We start from the raw sequence: 21,626 nt of genomic DNA, 5'->3' as shown, positions 1-21,626 counted from the left end.
CCCCTCTTCTTCTCCATCCCTCACACCTCCCTGTCCTCCTTAAACCCCACTTCTTTGAGCAAGCTTTGGTCACCCCTCCTAATATTTCATTCTTTGTCTCGGCATCCATCTTTGTCTGACAGTGTATCTGTGCCTTGGAACGTTTTTCTGCGTTAAAGGCACTATATAAATGCAAATTTTTTGTTGTTGCAGCTTTCCCTTGTAGAAATCACTCTAATGCCCCACGAATGCAAACCCTATCCTTCTGCACTAACCCTGCAGCCACACACTGCCCATACTAATCATCCTTTCCTTCACCTGTTCTGTGCTTGGTGTAGAAAGCAATCTGGAGATTACCATCCTTGAAATCTTGTTTTTCTCACCTGGAAGCGCACAAGTGTGAACATCAGGTGAGAACAGAATAAGACTTAGGTGTGATGTCCCTCATGATTGGGTAACCTACCAATGCCAAGTGTCTAAGTACGTACATGGAGAGTCATCACTTGAGAGAGGTACCAGAGGACAACCAGTGACTATGAAACCTTACCTCAGCAAGGTGACATTGTCTTTTAAGAGGAGGGGAGAAAATTACAGGACAAAAATGAAGGCAGCTAACAATAAATACAATATTTTAAGTTGCAATATTATTTTCCCAGCTATATACAGTAATATTTATTGTGCAAACATTTAAAAATATTTTACCACTTGTTTAATTTCACAAAATCATGGACCACTTTTATTAATTAATCTTCACTTTAGTAATTTGTTTACTGACATACTCTCCAAAACAAAAGAATTGCTCCAATACAAATAGATCACTTACTGGCTATATTTTAGTTTATTAGGTTAACAAATAGATCCATTTGAAAAGGATTTTATAGCTTGAATCACATATTCAAGAAGCAAAAAATTAGATTGTTCTATTTATCACAATTCTGCATAAATTCTAAAAGGTGGAATAGTGGCTAATAGGAATAAAACTGCACTCAAAATAATTAAACTGAAAATCCAAAGGATTATTGTGAGGGAAACAATCTTATTTTATATGATCTCAAAGGGACTCCTTTGCACTGCTCTAACAGAAGACTTTTGCTGAAGTTTAGAGAAATGGAAATGAGGATAAGCCCTCTGGTAAAATATTTTGGACAAATGTAATTTCTTTTTAGCATGTCTTTTTTTTCCAATTCAAACTGTGACAATTATCCCACAGAAAGGTGCTGGCTTTCACCTAGACCTGTTCTTGATAGCTCTCCTTATGATCCTTACTTCATTCATGGCTCTGCCCTGGTACGTGTCTGCAACTGTAATATCCCTTGCGCATATAGACAGCTTGAAAATGGAGACTGCAAAATCTGCCCCAGGTGTAATGCCCACATTTATGGGAGTGAGGTAGGTCGAGCAATATTCTGAGGATTTTGTATAGAATGATTATAGAAGCAGTGTATATATAATTACAGTTGTCTTTCGATGAATGCATATCTGCTACTTGGCTTGAGCATAATAGTGTTCTTCGTCTAATCAACCAAACCACGTCCATATCCAGCATAGCCATGAACTGTCGCAGTTATACCGGAATTCTCAGTCTAGGTATAACTGTTGCATTTAAGATTTTTTTTCCACCACTTGCTCTCGTTTCATGGCTGGACAGTAGTTTCCATAAGAAGAACAAGGCTCTTGTGAACTGAAATCTGCAGCTTTATTCAGCACTGTGCATGTGTTAGTGTAAGCAGATTTAACAATTAACCCCTAATCATAATAAGCTGCTTATTAGTAAACATATAGAATGTGCACCATGTTTTCCAATCACTTTTGAAAACTACTTGGCTAAATTTATTTACCATCACACAGCTTAAAATGACTTACCAATATGTACAGGCTAATACAACTTGGATAAATAGTGTACAGAAACAAAAAGACACAGCAAGATAGTAAAATAGCACAATACTTAAAAAAAACAAGAAACTGTAATCAGTCCACTTGGGGTTAACATACCCCCAAATTTTTTTTTATTCGTTCATGGGATGTGGGCGTCGCTGGCGAGGTCAGCATTTATTGCCCATCCCTAATTGCCCTTGAGAAGGTGGTGGTGAGCAGTCTGTGCGATGAAGGTTCTCCCACAGTGCTGTTAGGAAGGGAGTTCCAGGATTTTGACCCAGCAACGATGAAGGAACGGCGATATATTTCCAAGTTGGGATGGTGTGTGACTTGGAGGGGAACGTGCAGGTGGTGTTGTTCCCATGTGCCTGCTGCCCTTGTCCTTCTAGGTGGTAGAGGTCACGGGTTTGGGAAGTGCTGTCGAAGAAGCCTTGGCGAGTTGCCGCAGTGCATCCTGTGGATGGTACACACTGCAGCCACAGTACGCCGGTGTTGAAGGGAGTGAATGTTTAGGGTGGTGGATGGGGTGCCAATCAAGCGAGCTGCTTTGTCCTGGATGGTGTTGAGCTTCTTGAGTGTTGTTGGAGCTGCACTCGTCTAGGCAAGTGGAGAGTATTCCATCACACTCCTGACTTGTGCCTTGTAGATGGTGGATAGGCTTTGGGGAGCCAGGAGGTGAGTCACTCGCCTCTGACCTGCTCTTGTAGCCAGAGTATTTATGTGGCTGATCCAGTTAAGTTTCTGGTCAATGGTGACCCCCAGGATGTTGATGGTGGGGGATTCAGCGATGGTAATGCCATTGAATGTCAAGGGGAGGTGGTTAGATGCTCTCTTGTTGGAGATTGTCATTACCTGGCACTTGTCTGGCGCAAATGTTACTTGCCACTTATCAGTCCAAGCCTGGATGTTGTCCAGGTCTTGCTGCATGCAGGCACGGACTGTTCCATTATCTGAGGGATTGCGAATGAAACTGAACACTGTGCAATCATCAGCGAACATCCTCATTTCTGACCTTATGATGGCGGGTAGGTCATTGATGAAGCAGCTGAAGATGGTTGGGCCTAGGACACTGCCCTGAGGAACTCCTGCAGCAATGTCCTGGGGCTGAGATGATTGGCCTCCAACAACCACTACCATCTTCCTTAGTGCTAGGTATGACTCCAGCCACTGGAGAATTTTCCCCCGATTCCCATTGACTTCAATTTTACTAGGACTCCTTGGTGCCACACTCGGTCAAATGCTCCCTTGATGTCAAGGGCAGTCACTCTCACCTCACCTCTGGAATTCAGCACTTTTGTCCATGTTTGGACCAAGGCTGTAATGAGGTCTGGAGCCGAGTGGTCCTGGTGGAACCCAAACTGAGCATCTGTGAGCAGGTTATTGGTGAGTAAGTGCCGCTTGATAGCACTGTCGACGACACCTTCCATCACTTTGCTGATGATTGTGAGTAGGTTGATGGGGTGGTAATTGGCCAGATTGGATTTGTCCTGCTTTTTGTGGACAGGACATACCTGGGCAATTTTCCACATAATAATATGTTTCTTGCAGTCTTTGACAAGTGACAGATTCCTTGGTTGATAGTCAGGTTTGTCTCTTTTGTAGACTTCATTAAGTGAAATCAGGATTGGGTTTGGGTGTGATGCTCTCCATGACGAAATAACTTGATAACATTTACTGTATCAGCTCACATGTGAATAATAGGCATCTGGGCAAGCTATCAGAAGGGGTTAACCTCCGATGGAATTGTACCCAAACAGTGCCTTCAGGAGAGGAAGCAGAAAAAAAATAGTAAAAATAAAGGCTGCTGGAATGATCAGTGGGTAACTGATGTGGTCTGATGGTGCATCACACAAACCAGGAATGTCTCTTTTTGATAGCTTATCTACACGGTGGTAGTTGATTTGTTAAGGGTTAGTCACGTCTGACTAATCTAGTTGAATTTTTTTGAGGAGGTCACCAATAAGTTAGATCAGGGAATGTCTATGGATGTTATATATATGGACTTCCAGAAGGCATTCGATAAGGTTCCACACATGAGATTATTAACAAAAATGAAAGTGCACAAAATTGGAGATAGCCTTTTGAGTTGAGTTGGAAATTGGTTGGGAGGTAGGAGACAAAAAGTGGGGATAAAGGGTAGGTACTCTGATTGTCAGGATATAACAAGTGATGTTCCCCAGGAATATGATCTGGGGCCTCAACTTTTCACCATATTTATTTAGACTTGGATGAAGGAATGGAGAGTTGTATGTACAAGTTTGCAGATGACACTAAGTTAGGAGGGACAGTAAGTAGTTCAGATGGGAGCAGAAAGTTGCAAAGGGACATGGACAGATTAAGTGAGTGGGCAAAACTACGGCAAATGGAATTCAATGTGGGCAAGTGTGAGGTCACCCACTTTGGACCCAAGAAAGATAAATCAGAGTATTTTCTAAATGGTGAGAAACTAAGGACTATAGAGGAGCAAAGAGATTTGGGAGTGCAAGTACACAACTCATTAAAAGCTAGTAGACAGGTACAAAAGCGATTAAAAAGGCGAATGGAATGTTGGCCTTTATCTCAAAGGGGCTGGTATACAAAAGGGAGGAAGTTATGCTTCACTTGTATAGAGCCTTGGTCACACCCCATTTGGACTACTGCGTTCAGTTTTGGGCACCACACCTCAGGAAGGACAGGTTGCATAAACTTGGCTTGTATTCCCTTGAGTAGAGGAGATTGAGGGGTGATCTGATCGAGATGTTTAAAATGTTAAATGGATTTGATAAGGCAGATACGGAGAAACTATTTCCTCTGGTGGAGGAATCAAGAAGAAGGGGACATAATCTTAAAATTAGAGCTAGGTCATTCAGGAGTGAAATAAGGAAGCACTTTTTCACACAACAGGTAGTAAAGATTTGTAACTCTCGCCCCTAAAAGGCTGTGGATGCTGGGACAATTGGAGCTTTCAAGACTGAGATTAATAGATTTTTGTTAGGTAAGGGTATCAAGGTATAGCCCAGTCGACCCTGAAAAGTCCTCCTCACTAACATCTGGAGACTTGTGCCAAAATTGGGAGAGCTGTCCCACAGACTCGTCAAGCAACAGCCTGACATAGCCACACTCACAGAATCATACCTTTCAGCCAACGTCCCAGGCATCACCATCCCTGGGTATGACCTGTCCCACCGGCAGGACAGACCAACCAGAGGTGGCGGTACAGTGATATACAGTCAGGAGGGAGTAGCCCTGGGAGTCCTCAACATTGACTGGACCCCATGAAATCTCATGGCATCAGGTCAAACATGGGCAAGGAAACCTCCTGCTGATTACCACCTACCGCCCTCCCTCAGCTGATGAATCAGTCCTCCTCCATATTGAGCACCACTTGGAGGAAGCACTGAGGGTAGCAAGGGCACAGAATATACTCTGGGTGGGGGACTTCAGTGTCCATCACCAAGAGTGGCTCAGGAGCACTGCTACTGACCGAGCTGGCCGAGTGCTGAAGGACATAGCTGCCAGACTGGGCCTGCGGCAGATGGTGAGCGAACCAACACGAGGGAAAAACTTACTTGACTTCGTCCTCACCAATCTACCTGTCGCAAATGCATCTGTCCATGACAGTATTGGTAGGAGTGACCACCGCACAGTCCCTGTGGAGACGAAGTCCCGTCTTCGCACTGAGGATACCATCCAACGTGTTGTGTGGCACTACCACTGTGCTAAATGGGATAGATTCAGAACAGATCTAGCAGCTCAAAGCTGGGCATCCATGAGGCGCTGTGGGCCATCAGCAGCAGCAGAATTGTATTCCAGCACAATCTGTAACCTCATGGCCCGGCATATTCCTCACTCTACCATTACCAACAAGCCAGGGGATCAACCCTGGTTCAATGAGAAGTGTAGAAGAGCATGCCAGGAGCAGCATCAGGCATACCTAAAAATGAGGTGCCAACCTGGTGAAGCTATAACTCAGGACTACCTGCATGCTATACAGCGGAAGCAACATGCTATAAGACAGAGCTAAGCGAATCCACAACCAACGGATCAGATCAAAGCTCTGCAGTCCTGCCATATCCAGTCATGAATGGTGGTGGACAATTAAACAACTAACGGGAGAAGGAAGCTCTGTAAACATCTCCATCCTCAATGATGGCAGAGCCCAGCACGTGAGTGCAAAAGACAAGGCTGAAGCGTTTGCAGCCATCTTCAGCCAGAAGTGCCGAGTGGATGATCCATCTCAGCCTCCTCCAGATATCCCCACCATCACAGAAGCCAGTCTTCAGCCAATTCGATTCACTCCACGTGATATCAAGAAACAGCTGAGTGCACTGGATACAGCAATGGGCCCCGACATCATCCCAGCTGTAGTGCTAAGGACTTGCGCTCCAGAACTAGCCGCGCCTCTAGCCTAGCTGTTCCAGTACAGCTACAACACTGGCATCTACCCGACAATGTGGAAAATTGCCCAGATATGTCCTGTCCACAAAAAAAAGCAGGACAAATCCAATCTGGCCAATTATCGCCCCATCAGCCTACTCTCAATCTTCAGCAAAGTGATGGAAGGTGTTGTCGACAGTGCTATCAAGCGGCACTTACTCACCAATAACCTGCTCACAGATGCTCAGTTTGGGTTCCGCCAGGACCACTCGGCTCCAGACCTCATTACAGCCTTGGTCCAAACATGGACAAAAGTGCTGAATTCCAGAGGTGAGGTGAGAGTGACTGCCCTTGACATCAAGGGAGCATTTGACCGAGTGTGGCACCAAGGAGCCCTAGTAAAATTGAAATCAATGGGAATCAGGGGGAAAACTCTCCAGTGGCTGGAGTCATTCCTAGCATTAAGGAAGATGGTAGTGGTTGTTGGAGGCCAATCATCTCAGACCCAGGACATTGCTGCAGGAGTTCCTCAGGGCAGTGTCCTTGGCCCAACCATCTTCAGCTGCTTCATCAATGACCTTCCCTCCATCATAAGGTCAGAAATGGGGATGTTCGCTGGTGATTGCACAGTGTTCAGTTCCATTCACAACCCCTCAAATAATGAAGCAGTCCGTGCCTGCATGCAGCACGACCTGGACAACATCCAGGCTTGGGCTGATATGTGGCAAGTAACATTCGCGCCCAGACAAGTGCCAAGCAATGACCATCTCCAACAAGAGAGAGTCTAAGCACCTCCCCTTGACATGCAATGACTTTACCATCGTCGAATCCCCCACCATCAACATCCTGGGGGTCACCATTGACCAGCCATATAAATACTATGGCTACAAGAGCAGGTCAGAGGCTGGGTATTCTGCGGCGAGTGTCCCACCTCCTGACTCCCCAAAGCCTTTCCACCATCTACAAGGCACAAGTCAGGAGTGTGATGGAATACTCTCCACTTGCCTGGATGAGTGCAGCTCCAACAACACTCAAGAAGCTCGACACCATCCAGGACAAAGCAGCCCACTTGATTGGCACCCCATCCACCACCCTAAACATTCACTCCCTTCACCACCGGCGCACTGTGGCTGCAGTGTGTACCATCCACAGGACCTCTACCACCTAGAAGGACAAGAGCAGCAGGCACATGGGAACAACATCACCTGCACGTTCCCCTCCAAGTCACACACCATCCCGACTTGGAAATATATTGCCGTTCCTTCGTCGTCACTGGTCAAAATCCTGGAACTCCCTTCCTAACAGCACTGTGGAAGAATCTTCACCACACGGACTGCAGCGGTTCAAGAAGGTGGCTCACCACCACCTTCTCAAGGGCAATTAGGGATGGGCAATAAATGCTGGCCTCGCCAGCGACGCCCACATCCCATGAACGAATGAAAAAAAAGATATGGAGCAAAGGCGGGAAAATGGAGCTGAGGTGCAGATGAGCCATGATCTAATTGAATGGCGAGACAGGCCCGAGGGGCTGAATAGCCTATTCCTGTTCCTATGTTCCTATTTTAGCTAGGGTAGCAGTAGTGCACTACATTCGGCCTCAGCGTCCCTGAGCTCAGATCAAATAACCTGTTAAAAAGAATATTCACTTGGGTAAGGTACCAGGTGGCTGCCTTTGCCTATGGAACTGTACCCAGCATTGGTTTCTTCCCTCAGGGAGCCAACTGAAGAAAGAAAAAAGTTAACACAGTGAACACTGGATGAAAGTCTGAAGGCTCTGACATACCTATGATTTTGACAGCTCATATTTTGTTTATGGTAGCTTCATTAATAAAGAATTTACTTTATGTTTTTTGTGTAACTTCCAAGGACAGTTCTGTAATAATGTGTTAAAGAAATTATCATTGTACAGTATAATGGCCTAGAAATTGGATCGCGCCTGAATTAGAGCGTGATCCCGGTGCAGTGCCTGTTGTATGCGGCAAAAAGGTCAGCGGCAGAACCACGGCAAATTAGTCCGCTGGCCTCTATAGGATAGTGCCAGCAAAGGAGAGGCAATCTGGAGGGGGACAAACATGGGCTGGCAGAAGCCCGCAGTTTTAATGTGGAGCCAGGAGGAGCAGGATTGCTCTTCCTGGCTCCACATTCAGGTAATCAACATTTTTTAAATTTAGCATTTTGCTGGTACCAGCATTGATCCCTTTAAAGACCACTGGTTTGACTGCTTGTCACCTGATAAAAGTGACTGCAGCGTGCACGGCGCATGCAGCGGTCAGTCAGCAACCGATTTCGCAAAGGGGCCTGGAATAGGCGCTAGGCCCCCGATTTGCATAGGCAGTAGGCCTAATGGCAGTTTCAGGTGGGTGCGCTGGACGACTACAGGGCAGTCTAACCAATGTGACGTCAGCTTGGAATGAGCGCACACACACCGCACATCATATTGGATCCTTCAGCACTCATTTTTCACTGAAAAATGGGCACTGCGCGATCCCATTTCTAGGCCAATACGTTTTAGATAGCATTATCTACTCTGCTTTATATAGCACAATGCATTTTTTCATCCATATAAATCCACACTACAGTTCCAGGGTAAGAAAATACTTGTTTCTATTTAATTGGAAAAGTTAATGATATTCTTTTATTCTTTGCTTCTTTGTGTTTTACAGGGAACAGAGAGTGACTGGACTGGTTGTTTTCATCTTCATTGGTTTCTCACTGTTTCTGGCTCCAATTCTTAAGGTAATGTTAATTCCACAGTAGTTATACTTTAATTTATAAATCACGTTAATTATGAGTTTCAAATATTTAGTGATGGTTAAAGATTTAAAAATGATTGATACATTAATTTGTGTTGTTCCTCAGTACATCCCTATGCCAGTACTATATGGAATCTTTCTGTATATGGGTGTATCTGCTCTCAGCAGCGTTCAGGTAAGCACATTTGTCTTTGGTTTCTAAATATTATTAGTTCTTACATTAAATGAGATATGTAACTAAATCTTCCATTATGTTGGTCTTTTGTAATGAAATTGAAAACCCATCAAAACTTGGAGCAGGGTTTCACTTCATCTTAGCTTTTGGTTTTCTTTCCACGATGTTCTTTGGGACTTATCAACCGCTGCTGTGAAGGGGCAACCGAGGTGACTGTTGAACTTCACATTCTGCGGGAGGGCAGAGAAAACAAAACAACAGGCCAGACAGTTGTTTGGACAGGAAAGGCATGTTTCTTTTTCCCTGTTTGTGGAATCTAGTTCATCACAATGACAAACAATTGGTCATTCACTTTGAAACGGTCAGGTCTATTGACACAATGATCTGAATTTTCTACTGCTAGCCAATGGTAGGGTTTCTGTCAGCAGAACTGATAGAAAATTCCAGTCCTCCCCAATTAAAAAAAAATTCCTCACCAGCTACTAAATTTTAGTATGTGAATGCCTGTCCAGTGGACAGTGTGCATTTGTATCAGCCACTACTTTTGAAATAGAGTGAACAGAAAGCAAGAAGAGCCTAGAACAACAAGGAAAAGGCTGTGGTGAGAAATAGGGAGTTTACATTTAGTGAGATTTATGGATAGCTACTTTTCTACCAAGGATGAAGAAAACAGGGCTGTGATTTGTCTGTCTGGAACTAAAGAAGAGAGGGTAAAGGGGATAGTAGAAAAAACAGATATGAAGTTGGAAGTGGTAATACATGTAGGAGTTAGTGCTGCTTGAAGAGTTTTTCATGGATATTGCCTTAGATTGGATGAAAAGGTTGTAATGTTTTGTGGGACTTTAGGTTTCCCCCCCCCTCAACTTTTTTTTCTTTCGTGAGTTTTCTCTTGGGGCATGCCTTCTCAGGTCTCTTTGCAATATCACCTTCAAGCTGGCTGTCAGGGTGTGTGCTTTAGTAGATTGGCATTTCTAGCTTCAGAGGTTTAAGTGTGCTGGATTAGTCCAAAATAGAATACTGGTTCCTGACACACTGACAAAAGAGAGGGAGCTGGCTAGACGAGGGCTGTAGTACAGAAAAATACTTTCTGTATGGCCCGGTCATGATTTATCACAAAACTGGCCCAGATGTCAACTTTCACAGCACTTAATGTGTGTAATGTTCTGTTTAAGTTGGCTGGTTTTCAGTTCTATAGTAGCACCTGGTTTCAATACATTTATAATTGGAGTCAAAGAAGCCTAAGTAAGTAAATCAATCTAATTTATTATTTTTTATATTTTTATATAAATGTTGGAAAATTAATTTCTGTCCACTTGCATGTTTTCCTGCTCCATCTCTTGTTTCCTTCTCTTTTTCTTATCACCTTTCCCTGATCTCAGCAACATTTTTACTGCTTTTTGGCAATGTTTCTATTGGTCTTTGAATTAGTCTTTTTACCATCCCTCCAGGTGCTTTCCTAATCTCTTCAGCATTTTCAAGTCCTTTACGACTCTGTATCTCCTCCTATCGAATGTTCCACATTAGCTCCACTTAATTTGAAGCTGAGTGCATCAGAGACATATTTGGTTTGATTTCTCTATCTACCATTAAGAGGATTTTTTTTGTTCAACTACAATAAGAATATGTATTGCTTTATTTAGTTTACATAGTTTTTATAAATTCCACCTCCTTTCCATGTTTCTACAATGTGTGCATTATGTAATAATGTAAATGCATTCAAAAATAATGATCTTACAATGTCGCTGCAAAGGCCAGAGCAATTATCCCCCCCCCCCCAACCCGAAAAGAAATTCCAAGAGTAAACAAAAAAGAATAGGTTTAGTTTAGTTTCTCCCCCATCCCCCCCAAAAAAAATCAGCCTCCCAAAATGAATGATAGGGGATTCAATTGCAGCACACTGGGGAGGACCAGCTTTGTGTTGTGAAGGCTGCCTGAGGGAAGACGGGACTCCACACCAGCATGCAGTTCCATGAAACAAAGGCTTGCTGTTTCCCCATGAGAAGGGAAACCACAAGGGGTGTTCTTCCTGGACAGCTCCTGAGCAACTGGTTGGTGTGCAACAAACAAAGACTGGCAATAGATCAATTCGTTGCATGTTTACTGGTTAGGTGTGTAAATTAATAACACAATAGACACTCATTCATCTGCTCACTCCTGTCTCTGTGGTCTCTCTCTTGCTTTACTTCTCTTTACTGTCTCCTGTCCACTCTCTTGAGTCCCCCTGATGCTTGGTTGTAAATCATTGGTGTGGTTACTGAACTCCTACATCTGTGGGAAATGCAAGTCCACTAAGTTTTTTGTTCTTTTATGTTATTGGCATCTGAGACTATTGTAAGCACATTTACCTATGGGTCAGTTAATTTAATTTAGGGGAAAACTGCCAATGAAACTGATTCATTAATTTAAATAAGGGAACTGATATAGGGCAGGGCCCAAGGTTATGTGGAAGTATCGAATGTCTTGAGATGGGTTATAGATGGATAGAAAGCAGGGGTTGAGTATCTCTTCTTAACAAAATTCACTTTAACCATTTTTAAAAATTCGTTCATGGGATGTGGGCGTTGCTGGCGAGGCCAGCATTTATTGCCCATCCCTAATTGCCCTTGAGAAGGTGGTGGTGAGCCGCCTTTTTGAATCGCTGCAGTCCGTGTGGTGAAGGTTCTCCCACAGTGCTGTTAGGAAGGGAGTTCCAGGATTTTGACCCAGCGACGATGAAGGAACGGCGATATATTTCCAAGTCAGGGTGGTGTGTGACTTGGAGGGGAACATGCAGGTGGTAGTGTTCCCATGCGCCTGCTGCTCTTGTCCTTCTAGATGGTAGAGGTCGCAGGTTTGGGAGGTGCTGTCGAAGAAGCCTTAGCGAGTTGCTGCAGTGCATCCTGTGGATGGTACACACTGCAGCCGCGGTGCGCCGGTGGTGAAGTGGAGAGTATTCCATCACACTCCTGACTTCTGCCTTGTAGATGGTGGAAAGGCTTTGGGGAGACAGGAGGTGAGTCACTCGCCGCAGAATAACCAGCCTCTCGCCTGCTCTTGTAGCCACAGTATTTATGTGGCTGGTCCAGTTAAGTTTCTGGTCAATGGTGACCCCCAGGATGTTGATGGTGGGGGATTCGGCGATGGTAATGCCATTGAATGTCAAGGGGAGGTGGTTAGACTCTCTCTTGTTGGAAATGGTCATTACCTGGCACTTGTCTGGCGCGAATGTTACTTGCCACTTACCAGCCTAAGCCTGGATATTGTCCAGGTCTTGCTGCATGCGGGCACGGACTGCTTCATTATCTGAGGGGTTGCGAATGGAACTGAACACTGTGCAATCATCAGCGAGCATCACAATTCCTGATCTTATGATGGAGGGACGATCATTAATGAAGCAGCTGAAAATGGTTGGGCCTAGTACACTTCCCTGAGGAACTCCTGCAGCAATGTCCTGAGGCTGAGATGATTGGCCTCCAACAACCACTACCATCTTCCTTTGTGCTCGGTATGACTCCAGCCACTGGAGAGTTTTCCCCCCGATTCCCATTGACTTCAATTTTACTAGGGCTCCTTGGTGCCACACTCGGTCAAATGCTGCCTTGATGTCAAGGGCAGTCAAGTCACTCTCACCTCACCTCTGGAAATCAACTCGTTTGTCCATGTTTGGACCAAGGCTGTAATGAGGTGTGGAGCCGAGTGGTCCCGGCGGAACCCAAACTGAGCATCAGTGAGCAGGTTATTGGTGAGTAAGCGTCGCTTGATAGCACTGTCGACAACACTTTCTGTCACTTTGCTGATGATTGAGAGTAGACTGATGGGGCAGTAATTGACCGGATTGGATTTGTCCTGCTTTTTTCTGTGAACTCGACATACCTGGGCAATTTTCCACTTTGTCGGGTAGATGCCAGTGTTGTAGCTGTACTGGAACAGCTTGGCTAGAGGCGCAGCTATTTCTGGAGCACAAGTCTTCAGCGCTACTGCCAAGATGTTGTCGGGGCCCATAGCGTTTGCTGTATCCAGTGTACTCAGCCATTTCTTGATATCATGTGGAGTGAATCGAATTGGCTGAAGACTGGCTTCTGTGATGGTGTGGATCTTGGGAGGAGGCCAAGATAGATCACCCACTCGGCACTTCTGGCTGAAGATGGTTGCAAACGCTTCAGCCTTGCCTTTTGCACTCACTTGCTGGGCCCTGCTATCATTGAGGATGAGGATGTTCATCGAGCCTCCTCCTCCCTTTAGCTTTTTAATTGTCCACCACCATTCACGACTGGATGTGGCAGGACTGCAGAGCTTTGATCTGATCCGTTGGTTGTGGAATCACTTAGCTCTGTCTATAGCAAGCTGTTTCTGCTGCTTAGCATGCATGTAGTCCGTTTTTATGGCCTTATTAATCTGCATCGCTACTTTTAGTGATTTGTGTCTTTGTACCCCCAGATCCCTTTGCTCCTCTACCCCATTTAGACTCTTATTATCAAAGCAATATGTGGCTGCCATATTCTTCCTACCAAAATGCACCACCTCACACTTATGTATATTCAAATTAATTTGCCAATTACACACCCATTCTGCAAGTTTATTAATGTCTTCTTGTATTATGTCACATTCTTCCTTTGTATTAACTACACCCCCCAATTTGGGGTCATTCGCAAATTTGGAAATTGTACTGTCAATTCCCGAGTCCAAATCGTTAATGCCCAGCCTTCTATTTGGGAGGGCTGGGCAATTCATATCCTTTTCAATGGAACCAGAGAAAGAAAGGGAGCAATTTTAACCCTGCCCACCTGGTAGAAACCAGGCTGATGGGCAGTTAAAATTGCTCGTGGGACTTACCTTACTTCCAAAAGGTGTTTGAAAAAGTGCCGCATAATAGGCTTGTCATCAAAGTTGAAGCCCATGGAATAAAGGAGGAAATGGCAGCATGGATACGAAATTGGCTAAGTAATAGGTAACAGAGAGTAATGGTGAATGGTTGTTTTTCAGACTGGAGGGAGGTGTACAGTGGTGTTCCCCAGGGGTCGGTACTAGGATCATTGCTTTTTTTGATATATACATTAATGACTTGGACTTGGGTGTACAGAACACAATTTCAAAATTTGCAGATGACACTAAACTTGAAAGGGTAGGGAACAGCGAGGAGGATAGTGATAGACTTCAAGAGGATTTAGACAGGCTGGTGGAATGAGCGAACACTTGGCAGATGAAATTCAATGCAGAAAAGTGTGAAGTGATACATTTTGGTAGGAAGAATGAGGAGAGGCAATATAAACTAAAGGGTACAATTCTAAAAGGGGTGCAGGAACAGAGAGATCTGGGAGTATATGTGCACAAATCATTGAAGGTGGCAGGGCAGGTTGAGAAAGCGGTTAAGAAAGCGTAAGGGATCCTGGGCTTTATAAAAAGAGACGTAGAGTACAAAAGCAAGGAGGTTACGGTGAACCTCTATAAAACACTGGTTTGGCCACAACTAGACTATTGTGTCCAGTGCTGCAGGCCTTAGAGAGGGTGCTGAAGAGATTTACTGGAATGATTCCAGGGATAAGGGACTTCAGTTACGTGCATAGACTGGAGAAGCTGGGGTTGTTATCCTCAGAACAGAGAAGGTTGAGAGGGGATTTGATAGAGATATTCAAAATCATGAAGGGTCTGGACAGTGTAGATAGAGAGAAACTGCTCCCATTGGCGGAGGGGTCAAGAACCAGAGGACATAAATTTAAGGTGATTGGCAAAAGAACCAAAGGCGACATGAGCAAAAACGTTATTACACAGCGAGTGATTGTGATCTGGAACATTCTGCCTGAAGGTGGTGGAGGCAGATTCAATCGTGGCTTTCTAAAGGCAATTGGATAAGTACTTGAAGGGAAAAAATTTGCATGGTTACGGGGATAAGGAGGGGAAGTGGGACTAGCTGGATTGATATTGCAGAGAGCCAGCACGGACTCGACAGGCCAAATGGCCTCCTTCCGTGCTGTAACCATTCTATGATTCTATGATTCTATCCTTGGGAGATCATTAAACCGGATCCTGTGCTGTGTGGCCGTTCTTGTGGTGGTTGAGGTTGCACTGACAGCTACTGCCATCTCCTTCCATGCAGCCTGAATCACCCTCTTACGGGGCTTTGTGCCGTTTATGCCCGACTCTCCCTTCTGAGTCTGAATTCAGCAAGCAATATATCCACATAAAACCTGGGAGCCCTTGCTGCTGCTGACCGTCAGCGCTCCCCCCCCCACCCCCCCCCCCGACCCCTTCCTGAGGCTGCTGCTCCTTGAGACATCTGGCAGTGTCAGCTGCTGGGAAAGGGTTGACTCCCTTTAACTGGCTGCAGCCTTTTAAAGGCTGCGCTGCTACTGAAGCTTCCTCCCAGCAGTGGTAACATTATCATGAGCCGTACTATCATTTCAAACACATACCCTGTATGTATAATTAGAGCTCCAGGAGAAAATTGTAGTTGGTTAGCAGCAGATTTGCGTGGGTGGGCTGTATGCATGTTGGCTGGTGGTATTCCCGCTCTGCTGCTACCCCACCAGTGGGAGGAAAATCTGGTCCATTGTGTCTCAGACGGAAGGAACTATGGGAGAAACATTATTTGTTCACTGTTCCATTCTGAGATGCTTGCACTGGGCTTCTGCCAAGCATGACGATTTCCGATGTACACCCACAAGAACAGCAATTGCTTAATGCTCCTTTGGGCATTTCTTGTTAATTGGGGTAGTATGGTGGTAGTTGCCAATCCTCCCAGTTTTAGTGTTTGTGCCGGAGCAGCGTTACAGGCATCTGAAATCTGCTTATAACACCATTTTAAACATTAAACATATGTACACATTTCTTACTGTTTGGAGTTCAGTTAGGTCGTCAATTTACTGTAAATGTCTAATTCCTGATCTTACAGTCCAGATCAGACAATAACTGGGGTGGAGACTTCCACTTATTTCAGGAAACAGTAAAGATGGGCACCAGCCTATCCCAAAACAGGACCGTTTAATTTTAACTACTGCCTTAAAAGCAAATGTTGCACTGAAGCTTTTTTTAAGTGGGACACTTCCTGTGACTAAGCACTTCACCATCACTGATAGGTACTTGTACATTAGAGTTCTTTCTTCAACTCAGTTTATTATTTTTTTCCAATTTTTAAAAAATCATCTTCATTTACAAAATTCCATTTCAGAAAGTCAGTGTGTAGTGGATGAATCTGAGCTAACAGTTGGCAGAGACTTGGAAAACTTGAAGGGTTGGCCATTCAATCTCTCTAGGGCAAGCTGAGGCCTGCTCTAAAGCTGCCTTCTGAAATGAATGTTAAATGAATGCTTAGAGATCCACGGTACAGCCCTGTAAATGATAATCATTAAAAAGTAAGCACTATAAAAATAAACTGAACTGAGGGTGGATGCTGGGGTAAGTTCCTGCTGGGAAGTACTTACTCATAGAGTTATCCTCTCTTGACTGGTAACTTCATTTTTATTTTTAAAAATTTATCACAGTGGTAAAATATTTTGCAGTAAGTAACTTCAACCCATTGAGAAAAATAGGGTGTGACTGCTTTTTTCAAATAAAATATTTTTATGATGCAACCTTCTGGGCAGGGCATCCTGTACACATCATTTATTTTCTCTTTCCTCCATTTCATGTTTTGTGACTTTTTTCCCCCCTCTATTTTAAAATTATTTTATTTTTATCCCATTTTTAGGTCTCCTCATGTTATTCACCCCTCCCCGGCCATGAAGCCTGGCAGGCAATCTGTTTCCAGGTCTCTGACAGTGCCACTGTGCAACTGGTCACAAGGAGGTATGCAAGATCTTTGGGAACGCTGAGCTGCCAAGTTTCTCTTCTGGTGGAAAGTGCCTGGCCTCCACTCAGCATAGTCGAGATGGAGAAGTCAACACACGGATAATTGTGGTGCAACCCAACACCCCCCACTCCAAAGCACAGCATCTTAAATTACTAATGTACTCCATGTTGCAGTTTTTTCTTTACTGTTTTAAATTTTATTTCCCCCTGTTTTTTTGTTATCCTATTTTAAAATGTTTGCTTTTTATCCCTTTACTTATTTTAATTTTTGCTAATATTTACTATTTCTTGCTTTAGGAACAGTCACTTTGTGAGCATTCGCTTTTTGTCTTTTTCGTCCTTTTAATCTTCTTTCAACGGTGGGAGGAGAGTGTAGGAAAGAGAGAGTACATAGGGCTGATTTTTCTCCACACATCCCCTCATCCACTTAAGTCGGGCAGTGTGCTTTTCACAAGTATCCAACTTGACCATAGCTGAACTCTGGTATTTTGTGCTCCTGAAACATTTCTTTGTTTCATTATACTTTTCTTTGAAGTGTGACACAGAGGGAGCTGATACTGTGATACTGAGCATCTAAAACATATGAAGTGCTTTAGATGCTACAGTGTTATTTCACTGAGGGGCTGTCTGCATAATATAATCTGTTGGTGGGAGCAGCACCTGATAGGCTGAGTATAAAATGGATCTGCCAGGGGGACCTGTTCCCTTCCGTTGGGTCCTTACTGTTAAAAGTATGTTGCTATTACTGCTACATCTCTTAGTAACTGATTGTTTCTGCACTGTTTTGGTTTTGTTGGGCAAAGGAAGTTATTGAAACTTGTTACAGTCTTCCTGATAGCTGGTTAAAGCTAGATTGTTTGTATAGTTGTAGTTCTGGAGAGCTCATAAGCATCCAGCTATGAATAGTGGTATGGGTGTACCTCTCCATTTGCTGGTTCTGGAGGAGGAGGAGCAGAGGAGAACACACCTTAGATACTCCCTTCAGACATATTGTTATGCTGACACTTGTGTATACAGGGCCAGGGTTACTTTCCAGCACAGGGACAGCTCTGTCAATGACAATCAAGGTTACAACTGTTTTGAACTTTTATGCTGCAAGCTCCTTTTGGGCAAATGCTGGAGATTTCTGTCATATCTTGCAAACTTCAGTCTAGAATAGTACCTAATTCACACACTCTTTGCAGGAGCCAGGGATTTCAACATATTTCCTGTGAAAAACAACTGGCAGCATTAAGGAATCCTCCAATTCTACTATGTGGTTAGATTCCTAAACGTGCAAGGTGTCAGTGAATGCACTCCCACCTATACTTACCACTGTCCCAAATGTAGCACCATTCATGAATAGAAAAGGCTACAATTCCAATAATGTACACATGACCTAAGGCCACAGGAACAGAAACATGCACATTTCCAAGTAGCTTCTCTGCTTCATTTATTCTGGAGCAGGCAATGATGCCAGCCTTATTTGAAAGATCAAAAAGACTTCAGGAATGACCTTTAAGGGGACCAAAGGTATGTCCTGCAACTGTGCCTCATGACATCAATGCAGTACTGAAGGAGAAGAGCTCAGGATTGATATAATGTGACCCAGGCATTCACCAGGGTCATAGTGGAATGCACCCTTGGCATCCTGAAATGGCGATTTTGTTGCTTCAACCAATAGTCATGGCCTGTAAAATTATAGTTGCCTGCTGTGCCCTCCACAACTTTGCTCTGCAAAGTGGCCTAACAATAGAGCAGTCAGAACAAGAAAGGCTGCAAGAAGCTGAAGCAGATGATGAAGTCAATCATGAAGGAGAAGAATTACCTGCTGAAGAAGCTGCTCAGACTGCTGCAGTTTGCCTTTTGCTATCAATTCAAAGCAGTCCTCCCCACATATGTCCATTCCTTGTGCAAAATAAAGCACAAGCAGACCCCCGATGTCATCACTACGAAATGTGAATTCCTGTCTAACTGTTCTGCTGGGAAGTTCTTCAAAGCACCCCAATCACAGCATGTCAGCTTTACATTCAGGAAGATCAGCATTCCCCCTCTGTGACGATGGACCAAATTTACAGTGACAAGCAATACAGAAACTCGGCAAGACAACTTATTAAGACATTGGGGGAAGAAAATTGGATTGGGCCTATTATTGGGAGGGGGTAGCGCAAACCGCTATTACCCCGCACTCAATGGCCCTTTCGCAGGCAGGACAAGACTTTTGTGATGTCTGAGGACTTACCTTCAAGCAGCGTTCTGAGTCATCGTTGACACGAGGATTCGATGCAATTCACACTTTCCACCAGCAGGGGGAGCCCAATCTCTTAAAGACGGGCTGTCTGTTAGCAATCTCTTAAAGATAGCTGGTACCTGTTATTTGCTGAAAATAACAGTCTGCTGTCTGAACGGAGATCAGACATCGCACATGCAAAACACAGATGCAGCTCCCATCCCTATGTTTACAAACTGATGAGTTATGTTAAAACGTTGAATAAAGGTTGTGCACTACTGAATCCCACATCCTCCAATCTGCATGCCAGACCTCACAAATCTGCCGATCTGAGTTTGTACCAAGCCTGCGAGAGTGCTTGCACCAAGGTTCTCTGCTGATGCACTAGAGGCCTTGGTTCAAGAGGTGGACAGAAGGAGGGACATCCTATAACAATTGCGGGGGGGGGGGGCGGTGCAAGATGCCCTCAAGACATATATCCAAAAGGCAGTGGGAGGCAGCAGGGGACAAAGTCAATGCCAGGCGCACAGCATCATGAACATGGATGCAGTGCAGGAAGAAGTTCAATGCTTTGACTTGAGTGGTCAAGGTGAGTGAGGTCAACTGTCAAGTGGCGTCTCCTACCAACTACACCACTAGCCGCATCCACTACTCCAAGCACTAAACCCCCCATCACCCACACACCAACAAACTCTTTCCATCTGTACTCAACTCTTCCAATCAAATGCTTCCTCTCACCCTTACGCATTACCACTGTTCCAAGCCGCCCACCCGCAACTCACAGGCCACACCCACTGGCAGCTATTCAACCATGACAGGCACATCACCCAGACACACGTCCCGCTTTCTTGCAGGAGAAGGTGGCGCATATCAGGAGGCAGCAAGTGGCAGTGGCATTCAGCCCCTCGAGCCTGTTCCACCATTCAGTGAGATCATGATGGACCTATGACCTAACTCCATATCCCGCCTTAGCCCCATATCCCTTAATACCCTTGGTTTACAGAAATCTATGAATCTCAGATTTAGAATTCACAATTGAGCTAGCATCAACTGCCGTTTGCAGAAGATGGTTCCAAACTTCTTCCACCCTTTGCGTGTGGAAGCATTTCCTAATTTGACTCCTGCAAGTCCTAGCTCTAAATGTTAGGCTATGCCCCCTCGTCCTGGTATTCAAGTATAGGGGACCTCCAAAAACAGTTACAAATATCTCGGCAGCCAGAAGCAATAATCCAGCCACTAAACTGTGAATCCTGCATGGTCCCTTTAAATAGCGCTGGTGGGGGTCCTCCAGGCATTATTGGCTAGTTTGTTCTTGTTTTTTAGAGAAATGTATTTCTCCTGAACTCTATTGATCACCGTTTTAAATATTTCCCACTGCTGTTCTATCTCTTTGTCAAAATTTTTTTCCAGTTTACCTTCCATAGTTCCATTCTCATCCCCATAAATTACTATTGCTTTGGTCTTTGTCTTACTTCTGTCTTTCTCAATCATTATTTTAAACCTCATTATGTTATGATCGCTATTGTCTAGATGTTCCCCTATGCTTACTTCTCTTATCTGTTCTGGTTCATTTCCCATTACGAGATCCGGTATTGATTCCTCTCTTGTTGGGCTTCTTATGTACTGGATATGAAAGGAGTCCTGCACACACTGTAAAAACTCCATCCCCTTTTCCCCTTTCCCTACCCCTTCTTCCCATGATTATTATTCTATGTCTTTTACTCTTTTCATAGATTTGCCTACATATTTCTTCCTCTACTTCCGTTCCACTATTAGGTGGTCTGTAGAATACCCCCAATAACATGATCAATCCCTTCTTATCCTTTGTCTCAATCCATATGGATTCTGTTTCTATCTTAATGTTACTTATGTCCCTTTTTTCTACTGCCATTATGTTGTCTCTAATTAGTACAGCTACCCCACCTGACCTCTTCTTCCTTCCTTATCCTTTCTCTGCACATTATATCCTGCAGTATATAACTGCAAGTCCTGTTCTTTATTAAGCCATGTTACAGCTAACCCTACTACATCTGGATCCTCGTTACAAATTATTGCCTCAAGGTACCCGTTTTGTTTCGGATGAGAGGTTATACCTATCAGGAAACATTGAACAGGCTGGGGCTCTTTTGTCTAGAAAAGTGAAGACTGAGGGATGACCTGATAGAGATTTTTAAGATTATGAAAGGGTTTAAGTAGACATAGAGAAGATGTTTCCACTTACGGGGGAGACCAGAACTATGGGCCATAAATATAAGATAGTCAGTAATAAATCCAATCGGGAATTCAGGAGAAACTTCTTTACCCAGAGAATGGTTAAAATGTGGAACTCGCTACCACAAGGAGTAGTTGATGGGACTAGCATAAATGCATTTAAGGAGAAGCTAGATAAACACAAGGGGGAGAAAGTAATAAAAGGATATATTGATGGGGTTAGATAAAGAAGGGTGGGAGGAGGCTTGTGTGGATCATAAATACTGGCATTGTCCTGTTGGGCTGAATGTCCTGTTTCTGTGCT

General features: G+C 44.2%; 1 protein-coding gene across 1 annotated transcript in view; it reads left to right on the top strand.

Annotated features, from left to right (window-relative positions):
• Positions 1-21,626, top strand: part of LOC137332208 (electrogenic sodium bicarbonate cotransporter 1-like) — a 127,332-nt gene that overhangs the window by 71,463 nt on the left and 34,243 nt on the right. The window contains exons 16-18 of the mRNA XM_067995904.1: positions 1,190-1,368; positions 8,874-8,946; positions 9,070-9,138. Of these exons, the coding sequence (XP_067852005.1) occupies positions 1,190-1,368; positions 8,874-8,946; positions 9,070-9,138 (321 nt within the window). The remainder of the gene's footprint in view (positions 1-1,189; positions 1,369-8,873; positions 8,947-9,069; positions 9,139-21,626) is intronic.

Source organism: Heptranchias perlo, chromosome 14 (assembly GCF_035084215.1).
Source record: "Heptranchias perlo isolate sHepPer1 chromosome 14, sHepPer1.hap1, whole genome shotgun sequence".
Classification (NCBI taxonomy): domain Eukaryota; kingdom Metazoa; phylum Chordata; class Chondrichthyes; order Hexanchiformes; family Hexanchidae; genus Heptranchias; species Heptranchias perlo.
Note: the sequence above shows the minus strand (reverse complement) of the source record. Positions and strands in the feature narration are given on the sequence as shown.